This window comes from Pteropus alecto, unplaced genomic scaffold (genome assembly GCF_000325575.1).
Source record: "Pteropus alecto unplaced genomic scaffold, ASM32557v1 scaffold134, whole genome shotgun sequence".
Classification (NCBI taxonomy): Eukaryota; Metazoa; Chordata; class Mammalia; order Chiroptera; family Pteropodidae; genus Pteropus; species Pteropus alecto.
The window spans coordinates 4,694,882-4,709,690 of NW_006436283.1; the positions used below are offsets into that span (position 1 = coordinate 4,694,882).

Consider the following 14,809-nt stretch of genomic DNA (forward strand, 5'->3'; position numbering starts at 1 on the left):
GGCCCCCTTTTCCCTAGAGGATAGGAGCCCTCGGGCTCTTGCTCCCACGGCCCCCTCCCCTGGGTCGGCTCGGGGGGAGGCCAGACAAACAGGCCTCTCAGCCCAGACACTGAGCCCTTTCATGCTGCAGCCAGGCTGCTCTGCGCTCCCACGGCAGGGCTGGCGGAGTGGGGTGGGGGGAAAAGTGGGCGAGTAACCCGGCCCTGCCAGGCCCCGGGATGGGTTTGGTGTGGAAGACCAGGATTTGCGGGGTCGGGGGATGGATGCTCACTGACACCCCCACCATGTGTCTCACCATGCCAGATTCTCTGCTCTCCACCATGCCGCCCTGGGAGGCAGCCTGGAGCTCATAGCCTTGCTGCTGGAGGCTCAGGCCACTGTGGACATCAAGGACAGCAATGGTGAGACCCTAATGTGCCTCCCGCCGTGGTCAGATCTTGCTTCCGCTACATTGTAGCAATGCTGATAGATGTTGGCATAGCTTCTTTGGGCTTGTGAATGCTTTACCTCTTCTATCCGCAGCATTCTGGGGTAGTAGATAGTACTGATACCCCAGTTCCAGATGAGGAGGTTGAGGTTATGTCATTGTCCCGAGGACACCAGGTCATCCATGGTGGGCAAGATGGGATTCTGGCTTCAACCCCATACAGCCAGACCTCTCCCTAACCAAACCTGGGTGAGGACAGCATTGCTTCTTCTGGGCCTGTCTCCCCTCCAGCTGGGGTGGCTCCAGACCCTGTTCACTTCCCTCCCCCGACCCCACACCATCCCAGGACCTCCCTCAGAACCCCCTTCCCTCCTGTAGGCATGCGCCCGCTGCACTATGCAGCTTGGCAGGGCCGGCTGGAGCCGGTAAGGCTGCTGCTGCGGGCCTCTGCGGCCGTCAACGCCGCCTCGCTGGACGGGCAGATCCCGCTGCACCTGGCCGCCCAGTACGGACACTATGAAGTGGTATGTGACCCCGCCTGCCTACGGGGGTGCTGGGGAAGGGGACCAGGATTGATATGGGGGCTGGCCAGGGCAGACCCCTCACTCAGCTCCCCCAACCCCAGTCAGAAATGCTTCTCCAGCATCAGTCCAACCCATGCCTGGTCAACAAGGCCAAGAAGACGCCCCTGGACCTAGCCTGTGAATTTGGGCGGCTCAAGGTGAGGCCTGCAGCCCTTGGGGACTGGATCCTGGGCGTCTGTGGGGTCTTAAGAGGATGCTCTACCTGGATGCTTCTTGCTGCAGGTGGCCCAGCTGTTACTGAACAGCCACTTATGTGTGGCGCTGCTGGAGGGTGAGGCCAAGGACCCATGTGACCCCAACTACACCACACCCTTGCACTTGGCTGCCAAGAACGGCCACAGAGAGGTCATCAGGTACCTCTCCCCCCCCACCTTCATTTCCTCATCCCCTTCCTGTGGGATCGGCAATGTCCCCTCAGCGCCCTGCCCTGTTGCCCTCTTCACCCTTGCTGTGGGTCATTTCCCAAGCCCCCAGCAATCGGCTTCCTCTCCTGCCCCCACCACCCTGTGACTCGCCCTCCGGCCTCCGCAGGCAGCTCCTGAGAGCCGGGATTGAGATCAACCGCCAGACCAAGACAGGCACAGCGCTCCACGAGGCCGCGCTGTATGGCAAGACCGAGGTGGTGCGGCTGCTCCTGGAGGTGGGTGAGGGCACCTGGGCACGCCGCAGGTGTGCGTGGAGCCCCACCGGGTGCCGGCTCTCCTGGGCAGTGACCAAGTGACTGGAGAGCAGATGGACCTGGTCCAAGCCCTAGTTCTGCCTCTCATTAGCTGAGTGACCTTGCGTGTATCCTTGACCCTGTCTCTGAGCTTCCATTTCCTTATCTGTAAAATCTGAAGATAGTACCTTCCTCCTGGGTAGTCGTGAGGATGGGGGGAAATGACGAGCAGAGTGCTTGGTGCCCGCTCACGCCGCGCTGTACCCCCAGGGCGGGGTGGACGTGAACATTCGGAACACGTACAACCAGACGGCGCTGGACATCGTGAATCAGTTCACCACCTCCCAGGCCAGCCGGGAAATCAAGCAGCTCCTGCGGGGTAAGTGTGTGTCGAGGTCCCCTACTCCAGTGGGGACCAGGAAGTACAGCAGGAGTGGATGTCCTAGGACCAGGATGTCACACTCCTGGGCCTGGGGGTGGTCAGGAGGAATGCTGGGGAACGATGAGGCAGGGGCCTGGGGGAGGGTCACGACGGGGACAGGAGGGGTATGGCGACGCCCTGAGGACCCTCGGATAATACCTGTCCTCCCCCTCCTCTCAGAGGCCTCAGGGATCCTGAAGGTCCGAGCGCTCAAGGATTTCTGGAACCTCCACGATCCTACTGCCCTCAATGTCCGGGCGGGGGACATCATCACGGTGAGGCCCTCATGCTGTCATTTCTTTGCAAACAATTACTGTCACTTGGGCACCTGCTATGGGTCAGGCTCTGTGCCAAGGTCTTTACGTGCACCATCTCATTGACTTCTTTCCGATCCAGGCAAGGTAGGCATGATCACTGTTTCCTTTTTAGAGATGGCAAAATTGAGGCTTAGAGAAATTAAAGTGACTTGCCCGAGGCCACACGGGTACCAAGCCGTGGAGCTGGGATTGAAACCTGGGCCGACTCCAGGACTCTCATTTGTGTGTTCTGGAGGCCCACAGGGGATTGGGCTGGATGCCGGCGGCAGGGGAAGATCTGTGGGCCGACTTGGGTAAGGGAAGAATTGGACTGCGGCTGCGTGGCTGGCCACCTGCCCTTGCTCGATGCAAGACGTAACCAGTGTCACGCTCCCCACCATCTGCCACAGGTGCTTGAGCAGCATCCCGATGGCCGCTGGAAGGGCCACATCCATGAGAGCCAGAGGGGCACGGACCGTGTGGGCTACTTCCCCCCAGGCATCGTCGAGGTGGTCAGCAAGCGGGTGGGCATCCTCGCACCCCGTCTCTCCTCTGCACCCACTCCCCTGCGCCCAGCCTTCTCCCGGACACTGCAGCCCCCTGCTGATGACCCCGTGCACCCTGTCACCTATGGCCAGCTCCCTCGGGTGGGCCTCAGCCCAGACAGCCCAGGTACATCCTCCCAGAGGGCAGTGCTAGGCACTGGGGGGGCGGTGTCTGGTTTTGGCAAGCCGCCAGTCAGTTGTTGGCAGGGCCGCCTGGGGCTCTAACCCCTTTGCTTCTGCCCCCTGCAGCAGGTGACAGGAATAGCGTGGGCAGTGAGGGCAGCGTGGGCAGCATCCGCAGTGCTGGCAGTGGGCAGAGTTCCGAGGGTACCAACGGCCATGGCCCTGGCCTCCTTATTGAGAACGCCCAGGTAGGAGGGCGTGGGTGTTGGGATGGGCAGAGCCCACACTGCTGCTGCCACTTCCCCAGACGCTGAGTCTCCTTCCCTGTCTCCAGCCGCTTACCTCTGCCGGAGAAGACCAGGTAGTACCAGGACTGCACCCCCTGTCCCTGGCAGGTAGGAAGGGTAAATGGGACCTTGATGGTGGTGAGGGTTGGCACCCCTTCATCTTGCCACCCTGTGATTCCATTCCTCTCCCTCCTTGAAGACAACCTGAGCCACCGCCCTCTGGCCAGCTACCGCTCTGGGGAGCAGCTCTTCACCCAGGACGTGAGGCCGGAGCAGCTGCTGGAGGGGAAGGTGTGACCTCCACTGGGGAGCGGGCTTCAGGGCCAGGGTGAGGGTGGGATGGGCCTCCGTATGGGCTTAAGTCCCTGCTCAGGCCAGGCCCCTAGGGGAGGCTGGGGCAGATGGCCTGGTTCTGGCACACTCAGCTTTGTTAACTTCCACCCACGCCACAGGATGCTCAGGCCATTCATAACTGGCTGAGTGAATTCCAGCTGGAGGGCTATACTGCCCACTTTCTGCAGGCTGGCTATGATGTGCCAACCATCAGCCGCATGACACCAGAGGTAGGTGGCCCCATGGGAAAGCGGTGGAGGGTCCAACGGGCAGCAGAAGAGGCCTGATGGGACGACTCTGTGTGGCAGGACCTGACGGCCATCGGGGTGACCAAGCCTGGGCACAGAAAGAAGATCGCTTCAGAGATTGCCCAGCTCAGCATCGCCGAGTGGCTGCCCAACTACATCCCGGTGAGTGGGCAGCCGGCACGGGCTGCCACCCTCGGCTGTGGCTTTGGGGTGTTTTCCTGGCTTGGGGGCCGAGGCCGGCCAGGAAGCCAGCTCCCATGGTGGCGCTCTTCCAGGCGGATCTGCTGGAGTGGCTGTGCGTGCTGGGGCTGCCGCAGTACCACAAGCAGCTGGTGAGCAGTGGCTATGACTCCATGGGGCTGGTGGCCGACCTCACCTGGGAGGAGCTTCAGGAGATCGGCGTCAACAAGCTCGGTGAGCACCGACTGCCTGGGGCCCTCCGGCCCGGTCCCCATATGCCTCTGAGGGTCTCCAACACGTTTTCAGGGTCTGGGAAGGACTGGGGTGCCCCTTGCCTGCCCCAGCTAACCCTCCCACCCATATCCACCTCTCGCAGGCCATCAGAAGAAGCTGATGCTGGGGGTGAAGCGGCTGGCTGAGCTTCGGCGGGGCCTACTGCAGGGGGAGGCCCCAGGCGAGAGCGGCCGCCGGCTGGCCAGGGGCCCGGAGCTGATGGCCATTGAGGGGCTGGAGAATGGGGATGGTCCTGCTGTGGCTGGCCCACGCCTCCTCACCTTTCAGGGCAGCGAGCTGAGCCCAGAGCTACAGGCAGCCATGGCAGGCGATGGCCCTGAGCCGCTCCCCCTGCCCCCTGCCCGCTCCCCCAGCCAGGAGAGCATTGGGGCACGCTCGCGAGGGTCCGGTCACTCACAGGAGCAGCCTGCCCCCCAGCCTGGTGGTGGAGACCCCAGCACCCCACAGGAGAGGAACCTTCCGGAAGGCACAGAGCGGCCCCCTAAGCTTTGTTCCCCACTTCCTAGCCAAGGGCCACCCCCTTATGTTTTTATGTACCCTCAGGGCTCACCCTCCGGCCCAGCCCCGGGGCCACCTCCAGGTGCACCCCGGGCCTTCTCCTACTTGGCTGGCCCCACGGCCACTCCTCCAGACCCACCTCGGCCCAAGCGCCGGTCCCATAGCCTGAGCCGCCCTGGCCCAGCGGAGGGTGAAGCAGAGGCGGAGGCCGAAGGGCCAGTGGGCAGTGCCTTGGGCAGTTACGCCACTCTGACCCGGCGACCAGGACGCAGTGCCCTAGCCCGGACCAGCCCTAGCCAGACCCCATCTCGAGGGGCTCCCCGCAGCCAGTCCTTTGCCCTTCGGGCCCGACGCAAAGGCCCCCCGCCCCCTCCCCCCAAGCGCCTCAGCTCTGTCTCTGGCCCTACCCCGGAGCCACCTCCTCTAGATGGAAGCCCAGGGCCCAAGGAGGGGCCCACAGGGCCCCGCAGGCGAACACTGAGCGAACCACCTGGCCCTTCAGAGCCTCCGGGCCCACTTGCCCCAGCTGGCCCCGCATCAGACACGGAGGAGGAGGAGCCAGGGCCGGAGGGCACACCCCCGTCTCGGGGCAGCTCAGGGGAAGGGCTCCCGTTTGCAGAGGAGGGGAACCTGACTATCAAACAGAGGCCGAAGCCAGCTGGCCCCGCAGCCCGAGAGACACCAGTGCCCGCTGGCCTCGACTTCAACCTCACAGAGTCAGACACTGTTAAGCGGAGGCCCAAATGCCGGGAGAGAGAGCCGCTGCAGACTGCGCTTCTGGCCTTCGGAGTGACCACTGCCGCACCCAGCCCCTCGGTCCCACTGCCCTCCCAGGCCCCCGGCGAGTCCTCCTCAGCTTCTCCCAGCCCCCCTCCGCCTGACCCTAGCAGCCTTCCAACTCAAGGAGCTCCAGCACCGCTTTCTCCCAGCCCCCCAGCCCAGCCCCCGGTGGCCCCCTGCCCTGGGCCAGCTCTGGAAAACTCGGCAGGCAGCTGGCGACACGGGGAGCCGGAGCCCCCAGCTTTCTCTGCCGCCTTCATCAAGGTGCCTGGAACAGGTATGAGGCGGAGCCTGCGGGGGAGGGCACTGTTCACAGGGGCTGTGTCCAGCCCAGCCGAGTCACACGCCAACATTCGTCTACAGGAACAGCTCCCAAGCCTGTATCTGTGGCCTGCACCCAGCTGGCATTTTCCGGCCCTAAGCTGGCTCCCCGGCTTGGCCCCCGCCCAGTACCCCCTCCAAGGCCAGAGAGCACTGGGGCTGTGGGCTCGGGCCCGGGCCGGGCCCAGCAGAGACTGGAGCAGACCAGCTCGTCCCTGGCAGCTGCGCTGCGGGCAGCAGAGAAGAGCATTGGCGCTGAGGAGAAAGAGGGGTGAGGACTGCTGGGTGCTGGGTGGGGAGAGGGAGGCGGCGGCACAGGAACAGCTCCCCCTGAATCCTCTTCCGGGGGTCCTGGGATTGTTGCCGGGGTGGTGGCCTCTCAGGCCGGGGAGCCCCTACTGGAATGGGAGGAGTGCAGGTTCTTGTCTCCCAGGTCTGACCTGCAGGGAATCTGGTGGCTGCCACTGAGAGGCACGTGAGCTTAGGCGAGTCACTTCCCCCTCGAGCCCCAGTGTACTCACGTGTAAGGGACAGTAGCTCCTACCGACTCGGGAGGCCGAGAATTCAGAGTCACGGAAAGCACTTGGCATCGCTCAGGCCCTCGGTGAGACCCTGTGCCGAGGGCTGTCGCGGCCTGATTTCTGGCCGACCTGACCCAGTGCTCTCCCTGCCGCAGCCCCTCCAGTACCTCCACCAAGCACATTCTGGATGACATCAGCACCATGTTCGATGCCCTGGCTGACCAGCTGGATGCCATGCTGGACTGAGCTAGACCTGTCTGCACCCTTGGGCAGTGCCCTCTGTGACCCGCAGCGTCCACTGCTTTTGCCCCAACACAGAAGAAGCTCCTGCTGCTCCAAGTCAGTGGCTGTCAGCACTGCAGTTCTAGAAGGCCTCCCCCACGGGGGGCCAAGGGAACCTGTCAGAACCCGCCATCTCAGCGAAACCCACTCCCAGGGTATAACCTGAGTGAGGAGCCCTACCCCTTGGACAGGGACCCTGGTAAGAGTTTCCTCCCCAGGGAGAAAGAGGTGGTGGCAGAGCTTCTAGGGTGCTGTCTCGGCCCCCTCCCCACACCCAAGTGTCTCAAGTTCCTGTGCCAAGGTCCTCTTGCCACCTGCTGTACTGTCTTGCGACTGAGAGGCTGGAGGAGGCGGTGTCTGGCCGGGTCACCGCACTGTACATAGGACGTGTATGTAAGCCACCAAGGGCCTGCTCGGCGGCAGTGGCAGCGCCCAGGCCAGACATGGTCCCTCCCCTGCCTGCCCTCAGTGAGGCAAAGCTGGCGGGGGCAGGGACAGTGGGATTAACAGATCCCCAAAGTCCAAACTTTTCAACTGTAAATGTTATTTTTTAAGCAGAGAGAAATGCATATATTTTAAATGGAATTTATTCTATCTATAACTGCCTGAGAAGATGCAGTGGGGGAGGGGCTTCGGACCACAGCGAGAGTGCCCACTGCCCAGCTCAGGGCCGGCAGCCTGACCTGGTCAGCCCAGGCCCCGGGCCCCGGCTCTGTAACCATTAACCTCTTACCCCAACTAACACCAATGAAAGTGTCAGTCCACGTGATCGGCCTGTGTGTTTGGATCTGTGCCACGGACCCGAGCCGGACCCCAGGGCTCCCGCCAGTGTGGAAGGAGGAAGGCCAGCGCCTTCCTTTCCTCCTCTTAGTGGCTGCCTCATGGACCAGCCACAGGTTTTTCTTAAGCAATTTACAAGTTTTAATACAAACCAGTCTACATTCATTCCTAAAAGGCTCATTTCCAGTAAAAAATATACACCAGTAAAAACATTCTCACAGGAGAACTATGCGGGCGGCTGAAAGGAGCCTGGGCCATATCCCCAGTTTGAGGGCAGGCACAGGAAGAGGTTCCAGGGCGAGGTGGGGGCCCTTCTCCATCTCCAGGTCCCCGTGAGGCTCCCCCACAGAGGGAGGGAGGGGAAGTACTCGGCCAGGGAGGCAGGGTGAGGGAGGCACAGGGAGGGTGCACCGTCACGCCCGCCTTCTACAGCAGCCTGGAGAGCTGCCCGGGCCCCCCACAGCTATGCCAGTGCTCTTCCCTGGCCCCACAGTTCACAGCCCTGCCCAGGGACCCCAGAGCAGAGGGCACTGGGTTAGGGGACCATGAAGAGGGGCAGCTCACAGGTGGAGGGGACTGACATCCCCTCTACTAAGCACATGAGGTCATACATTCAAGAATGGCCCTGGTGAGGCCCAGGGAAGAGCCAAGACTGTCCTGACAAGGCCTCAGTTCATCAGCAAGTCCACGGTAGCCCCGGTGGTCACGATGACAGCTGGGTCTGACACTGAGATCTGGGCCTCCAGTGCCACAGGTGCAAGAGCAAACCCTGAAACATTCATGATACCAACTTCCCAGGCTCAGAAATGGGTCTGGTATTAGCCCCAGGGACCAGGACCACTGTGGCCACTGTCGCCAATGGCTCAGAAGGGAGAGTTCATGCCCAGCTTAGTTTCAAACTGCAGCTTCTGTCGCTTCTGGTAGCGGACCCGGACCCTGGTGGGGCAGGAGATTAAAGTCCAGGTTAGCGCAGACCTCCACACCAGGGGGACAGGGCAGGACACCAGAGGGGGAGGGAGGGAGCAGCGGCAAGAAGACAAGGGAATGGTGCCCAGGTGGTGACAGGCGTAGGGCATGTGCCTGGGCCCAGAGGGAGTGCCCTGCTGGTGACTCACCGAATCTCGTGCAGCTTCACAATCTCATTGGTGACAACCACCAGGACCAGGGACAGGCAGCCCAGGAGCCATGTTAGCAGAGGCACGTCCTCCAGGCCAAAGTCGACACGGCTGTCCCTGTGTGTCCACAGCTGCAGGTCAACCGCCGTCTGGACCACCTGCCCCAGCAGCCTGCAGGAGGTGGCAGCTGCGTCACTGGGGTCTACCTGCTCCCTTCCCTGCTTAGCACAACGGTAGCTCAAGGAGGCACCCTTCCACCTCTGGCCCAGACCCCACCCTCTAAGCATAGCCCTGCCGTAGCCCCCTCCGCCCCTCCATCTGTCACACTCACACCACAGGCACTGTCACGGACCACCAGAGGTTCGTCAAGGGGCTCTTTCTCCAGAGGGGCTTGGTACGATGCACGTGAGTGACAGAAATGAAGACTAGAGAAAACGGGGTCAGAGGGGAGTGTCAGACATGCCACCGGCCGAGGCCTGTTCCCCGGGGCGCCCGCACCGGCCCCCACTGGCCCCTTCCCGGGAGCCCTCACCAGTGTGCAGGACGATCAGGGCGGCAGCGAGCTTCTGAGCCGACAGCAGCCCATTGGCGAAGTCATCAAACCAGGCTGGAGCCGTGTCAGCATGGCTGCCAAAGCAAGGCACGGGCTCAGCTCCCCCCGGGCCCCGCGGAAATGGACTAGGGGGTGAGATGGGGGGCCGGGGGTGGGGCCCACCTAGGCAGCATGATGGAGGAACAGTTGGTGAGGTTTCGAGCCCGGGAGCTGTCGCAGAAGTTCTGCAGTGTGAAGCCGAAGCAGATGAGGCACGAGCTGATGGTGAGGCTGAACTTGAGCAGGAAGCAGAGCAGGAAGTAGTGCTGGGTCTGCGGGAGGGACGGGGGCCATCACCCCAGGGGCAGTGGCCCCTCTGGCACTGGGATTCAACGGGCTCTTCAGTAAATGGACAGGCCCGGCGGGACGGGAGCAGGGGCTGCCCGCCCCCACGAGGATCTTCCCAGCCCTGTACCACCACGGCCCTTTGAATGGGGGGCATTCTGATGGAAGCCCCATCCTGATCACTGCCTCCCCCAAGGCTCAGCCCCTCCACACCCCCATTCCTTGGGCAAGGCCCAGTCTCATAGGCGCCACTCCGCTGACCTTCTTAGGAATGGACTGAAGGTTCTTTCCTGTTGCCATTGACATGATGGAGCTATGGGGGGGCTTCCCCAGCAGAGAGATGCTGAAAAGCAGAGATGAGGTATAGAGCGGCGACTGTGACCCTCTGCCTCCCAGTCCCCACATGGGAAGCCCCTGGGGAGTCTTGGACGCGAGGGCAGGGCTGGTGGGCAGGAGGGATAACATAAGGGGGAGTCCCCCCAGTGACCCCGTGCTAGGGGAGGTAAGCAGTGAGCACGGCTCCCCGAACCTGGGCTCCTGGGGTATCAGGCGACATCCCAACCCTGCCTGCCTGGGCACGGAGGGACAACCAGCTTCTCACCTGAGCAGAGGATAGCAAAAGCAGGACAGCCACAGGATGTCAGTGGTACTGAGCAGCGGTGGCAGCTGGACTAGGCAAGAGAGGAACTAGACCAGGAGGGCCCAGAAAGCACAATTAGATTCTGGCAAATGGTAGGACGCTGGGAGCCCCAGGGCTGCCTCGCCCTGTGCCCACGCAGATGTTCCTGTCCTGGCTGAGAGGAGCTGGGGCCGGAGGGGACACTATTGTGCCCATGGGGTCATCTCCAAAAGTCCAGGGGGTTCAAAGAGGCTCTGGGGGCCCCTAGACTGTACTGCATTCTCCCGGCCTCCCACCTCTGACTCAACTGGCCCTTGAGCAAAGCCCCGGGTGGGGAGGGGGCATCGCCTGTGCTGGCCCCACCTCACCTGGATGACCACGAGAGTCAGCTGGCATTGCAGCAGGAAGAGGAAGCACTTGCGAGTGCCGTAGGTGGCGTGCCGAGCCTAGGGACCGGGAGGGACAGATGGTGGCCTCTCAGGCCCTACAGCTGACGAGCCTTAGCCAAGGGCCAGATGCCCCAATGCTCCTGCTAGAAAGGGTGGCGGCGAACCAACCCGCCTGGCAGAGCTTCGCCTGGAGGCGAGACAGCCCTCCCCAAGCAGGCCCTGCACCCCCTCCCACCTGAGTCCCCACCTGCTCAATGAGCCGGATGATGCTGATGGTCTCCTCCTGGCGAAAGGTCAGGGAGCAGGGGAGGCTGTTGAGCTGCCCTGAGAGCTGCAGGGGAGAGAGGCCGTCCGAGGCCTGGGCCATGCTGGTGCTGGTGGCGTAGCCGAAAGTCTCCCAGGAGCAGCGGGATGGGTACAGGGGGTCCAGGGCAATGCTGTGCAGGGCAGGGGTAAGAGCACCCATCAGCTGCCCTCCGCAAAACCCATCTCCCACGGGACTGGGCAAGTGCCTGTTTCCTCTTCCCCCCACCATGCCCAAGTCAAGTTCGGCCATGGAATGTGCCCCAGCCCATGCAAGTCTGAGTCTGGGGTCTCTAGGAGGTAGAGGTGGTGTCCCCCTGACCTGATGTCACTCTGGAGGAAAAGGCAGCTGTTCCGCAAGTTGGCAGAGCTGCCCAGGCAGCAGGTCACCTCCCCGTACTCCTGCATGATCTTGATCATCTCGCACATGGCTGAGGGCACAGAGCCAGGGGGCATAAGAGTCAGGCAGGCAGAGCCCCGTGTGGGCGCTAGGCAGAGACCCACAGGACAGGAGAACAGGAGACCAGGGGAGGTGGGCTCCCCTTTGGGACCATCTTACCCAAGCCTATGACTGTTGTCACTTCTGACTCCCTGGAAAGGACGCACTTGCGGCTCCAGCCCACCAGATTCCCCAGCTCCTCCCAGCCCAGGTTCCTTCGCTCCCTGCATGGCAAACCAACGTCCCCTCCAGAGCCCAGAGCCCATGGGATGCTCGGGCGCTGGCAACACTCAGTGGAAGGGGCGAGGCTGCCCGAGTCGCCCTGGCCACAGTACTCACTCTCGGGGGTACAGTCGGTAAAGAGGGGCACTAGCAGGGGCACGTTGTCGATGTGCTGCAGGTGTGGCCGCACCTGGTGGATGCCCCTGGGCAGCTTGGCCTGGAGAAAGCAAAGGAACCAGTGGCCTCAGGGTCAAAGAGAAGGGTCCCTCAACCCTCTCTTCTCCATGCCAGGCCCACCACGTGCCACCTCCAGGGGCGGGGCAGACCCTGCCATCGTACCCGGTTGCAGTCTTCCAGGAAGCTGGGGAGGTCGCTGTCCGTCGGCTGGAAGCTAATGAGGTCTGAGTGGCCCTCCTCCTCCACCAACAGAAGCCCTTCAGCATCATCTCGAGACACTGTAGGGATAAAAGCCTGTCCCTCACTTCAGGGCCAGCCCTCTGGGGGCCTTTCCCTGCCTTGCAGCTGGCACAGAACTGCCTGCCTACAGCTGTCCACTCTTGCCCTGCCAACTGCTGTTACCGGAGAGAGATTAGAGCCATTTTCCAAGAGGATGTATGTCTCAGGAGGGCTCCATTGGGGCTCTTCCTAGCGTAGCTCCGGTGGTGGGGAGCCATCCACACTCACCTTGTCCCCACCACAATATTTGCCCTCACCCTGATTTAGGTCATCATGCAGGGACCCAGCATGGCTGGGGCTGGAGGGGGGGATCTCAGAGCCGGGCATGTCACCATTGGGCGTGAGGGAGATGTGGCAGTTCCAGCCTGTCTCCAGGCCCATCTTTTCTGCAAACACCTGCAAAAGGCAGATGGCAATGAACAGATGGGTCCAAAAGCCTAGGGGAAGAAGGGTCAGTGGCAGCAGAAGGGGGTGGCTCTCCCCACCTTGCTTTTGAGCTCATCCTCCAAAGAGAAGTAGACAAAGCGTATGCAGGCATTGACCAGCCCGTCGATGAGGCGCACGACGTCCAGCCGGGCCTGGTACTGGGAGGACACCATGCCCATGAAGATCTGGCCGCTCAGGGCCTGCATGCAGTCTTCCTTTTCCAGCACCTCCCCGATCCCTTCTTCAGGTAGGTGCAAGGCACAAAGCCCGGCCAGGACGCGGCCCGGTCAGGACACCCGGGAACCAGCAAATTCCAGGAGGCAGCCCAGGGCCACACACACACACACACACACACACACGCACACGCACACGCACAGATGCCACGCCCAAATCAAAGAGCATGCGGGCCCCAGCGGACCACACACAGCCACATATGCACACAGCCGGGACACACGAAGGAGCCAACAGACACAGGAGAAAAGACAACGAAAGGTACTCATCAGTCCAATGACGATCCTACAGAGTAACCACAGCACCCGGCCCTGGTCCAGCTCGGGGCTGGCCCCACCCTCGGCAATGACTTCAATTCAGAGTCTCTTGAGTTATAAGACCCCGTGTGTTTGGCAGACTGGGGAGGGGTGGGGGTCAGTTAAGGTCTGAGTCCCTTTGTCTGATTCAAATAAGGCTAAGGCTCTAAAAATGCTGCTGCTTTATAACTTTTAAATAAAGTGCTTTTGTACATATTATCCCACTGGAACACACAAGAGACCCAGGAGGAGGGCAGAGGAAGCACCTGGCTATCCATGAGAAGACGAAGGGACCCGCCCACGTCACCAGAGAGTGAGTGCCACCGCGGCGCTCCAGGTCCAGTGCTGTGCCCACTGTCCCCTGTGCTCTGCTTGATTCCATGGCCCTCGGGAAGTCCTCCCCGTGCCTGGCCCCCCTGGGATGGCCACGCATGGTACCGTCAGAGCTCCAGCTGTTGCGGCGGGTGCTCAGCTTGATGGGGACAGTGCTGGGCAGCTCACACACGGTGAAGATGCTGCTCTGGCCGGGCGCCTGTACCAGCTCGATGCACTTGCCATTGAGCTGAGAGGACAGCGAGCAGCTCATGGGCTTGTAGGCGAAGGCGGAGCAGTAACCAGACAGGCAGGCTCGCTGGTAGAAATCCAGCACTTTTTTTCTGCGGGGGAAGCAGGCGGCAGTGAGGCCAGCGGTCCGGGGGTGCCCCATGCCTGGAGCGGGGCAGGCAGACCGCCCAGGCCAAATGCTCGTGCCTCCGGCTCTTGCCTCCTCACCCACCTGTCGGAACCCGAGAGAGGGTAGATGTCGGCTCCATCCCAGAAGTCCGTGCAGGCCTCCAGGACCACGTCTGCTGTGCCATGGGACAGCATCTGTTCTGTGCCTGAGTGAGGGTGAAGAAAAAGGCTAGACCGTGAGCGCTCCAGGCCACCCCTGCCCCTCACTCTGACCTCACAGGTAACATCCTTGACAAGGGTGAGGGAAACTGTCCAGGCCTCACAGTAGCCTGTGCGGAACGCTGCTGGGCTCATAACGCAGGCGCGAAGCTGCCCATCCTTCAGACAGTCCCATCCTCTGTGGCCACCACCATCCCACCCCTGGTCGCTCAATCCAATTCCTGCCATATCTCAGGTCTTAGGAAGCTACCTAATGCTCATCTGCCCAGTAACCCCTGAGATGGGACGAGGAGGGCAGAGCCTTGCCCCAAGCTCCTGGAAGGTTTGGCCTGCTGCGGGCCAAGCATGGGAGGCTTACTGGTGGTGGTGTCCTTGATGAAGAGGCTGATCATGTGACTGAGTGGGGGGCGCCGCTTGGTGACACAGGAGAGCCTCCCCAGGGAGCTCTCCTTCATCGTCTCGGCACTGGGGAGACGGTAGAGCGCCAGGTGGTTCTCCTGCTTGAAGAGGTCCTTGGCCCCCGGGGTGAAGCCTGCAGGAGGAGGGAGGCACTCAGGTCCCCTGGGAGGAAGCCCACACCTCTCACCACCCTCCCTGGCATGGAGAGAAACCCAGCCCAGCTGGGCTGGCTCCTCCCACCTTTCCAGCCCACAGTCAGTCATTTTCCAGATTGGGAAGTGCTGTCAAACAGCGGTGCCTGGTTAAAGGGGCCGATCGATCAGAGGCCAAAAGGTAATCTCGACGAATGCCATACCCGGGATGGGTCTGTTTGGAATCGGTGGCCTGGCCTCTCCTACGGGCCCAGCCACCAGCCCGGCCGGCAGCAGCTTACCAATGAGGCGGGCGAGCTCACAGAGGCCCCAGGGCACGTGGACGGGCAGCACGGCGCTGTGGCTCTCCTGCAGGGCGATGTTGCACAGGTGGTCCGAGAACCGGCAGAGCCGCTCGGTGACAGTGGCGTTGCACA

The 14,809-nt window shown here is 62.2% G+C and overlaps 2 protein-coding genes across 11 annotated transcripts in view; one reads left to right on the forward strand and one right to left on the reverse strand.

Annotated features, from left to right (window-relative positions):
* The window catches only part of CASKIN2 (CASK interacting protein 2), a 13,589-nt gene extending 6,022 nt beyond the window's left edge, over positions 1 to 7,567 (forward strand). Inside the window, exons 4-20 of the mRNA XM_006912223.3 lie at positions 304 to 401; positions 806 to 951; positions 1,053 to 1,148; positions 1,234 to 1,364; positions 1,543 to 1,651; positions 1,940 to 2,048; positions 2,271 to 2,365; positions 2,797 to 3,058; positions 3,181 to 3,302; positions 3,389 to 3,449; positions 3,541 to 3,632; positions 3,794 to 3,904; positions 3,983 to 4,084; positions 4,198 to 4,336; positions 4,479 to 5,951; positions 6,038 to 6,266; positions 6,672 to 7,567. Coding sequence (XP_006912285.1) covers positions 304 to 401; positions 806 to 951; positions 1,053 to 1,148; positions 1,234 to 1,364; positions 1,543 to 1,651; positions 1,940 to 2,048; positions 2,271 to 2,365; positions 2,797 to 3,058; positions 3,181 to 3,302; positions 3,389 to 3,449; positions 3,541 to 3,632; positions 3,794 to 3,904; positions 3,983 to 4,084; positions 4,198 to 4,336; positions 4,479 to 5,951; positions 6,038 to 6,266; positions 6,672 to 6,762 — 3,466 coding nt within the window. The 3' untranslated portion in view covers positions 6,763 to 7,567. The remainder of the gene's footprint in view (positions 1 to 303; positions 402 to 805; positions 952 to 1,052; positions 1,149 to 1,233; positions 1,365 to 1,542; positions 1,652 to 1,939; positions 2,049 to 2,270; positions 2,366 to 2,796; positions 3,059 to 3,180; positions 3,303 to 3,388; positions 3,450 to 3,540; positions 3,633 to 3,793; positions 3,905 to 3,982; positions 4,085 to 4,197; positions 4,337 to 4,478; positions 5,952 to 6,037; positions 6,267 to 6,671) is intronic.
* A 128-nt stretch (positions 7,568 to 7,695) lies between these two features.
* TMEM94 (transmembrane protein 94) overlaps positions 7,696 to 14,809 on the reverse strand; it is a 29,793-nt gene continuing 22,679 nt past the window's right edge. For 4 of the 10 annotated variants that reach the window (XM_015589688.2, XM_015589684.2, XM_015589685.2 and 1 more), the window contains 18 exons: positions 14,675 to 14,809; positions 14,201 to 14,374; positions 13,727 to 13,829; positions 13,390 to 13,607; positions 12,484 to 12,665; positions 12,256 to 12,394; positions 11,882 to 11,997; positions 11,660 to 11,759; positions 11,204 to 11,312; positions 10,826 to 11,015; positions 10,558 to 10,635; positions 10,172 to 10,257; positions 9,832 to 9,913; positions 9,409 to 9,557; positions 9,226 to 9,320; positions 9,025 to 9,118; positions 8,694 to 8,864; positions 8,442 to 8,514 (listed from right to left, as the gene is read on the reverse strand). In XM_015589688.2, coding sequence (XP_015445174.1) covers positions 8,442 to 8,514; positions 8,694 to 8,864; positions 9,025 to 9,118; positions 9,226 to 9,320; positions 9,409 to 9,557; positions 9,832 to 9,913; positions 10,172 to 10,257; positions 10,558 to 10,635; positions 10,826 to 11,015; positions 11,204 to 11,312; positions 11,660 to 11,759; positions 11,882 to 11,997; positions 12,256 to 12,394; positions 12,484 to 12,665; positions 13,390 to 13,607; positions 13,727 to 13,829; positions 14,201 to 14,374; positions 14,675 to 14,809 — 2,294 coding nt within the window. Of the gene's footprint in view, positions 8,515 to 8,693; positions 8,865 to 9,024; positions 9,119 to 9,225; positions 9,321 to 9,408; positions 9,558 to 9,831; positions 9,914 to 10,171; positions 10,258 to 10,557; positions 10,636 to 10,825; positions 11,016 to 11,203; positions 11,313 to 11,659; positions 11,760 to 11,881; positions 11,998 to 12,255; positions 12,395 to 12,483; positions 12,666 to 13,389; positions 13,608 to 13,726; positions 13,830 to 14,200; positions 14,375 to 14,674 lie in introns of all 10 variants that reach the window. The other 6 variants (XM_015589687.2, XM_025046998.1, XM_025046995.1 and 3 more) reach the window with 4 other exon arrangements.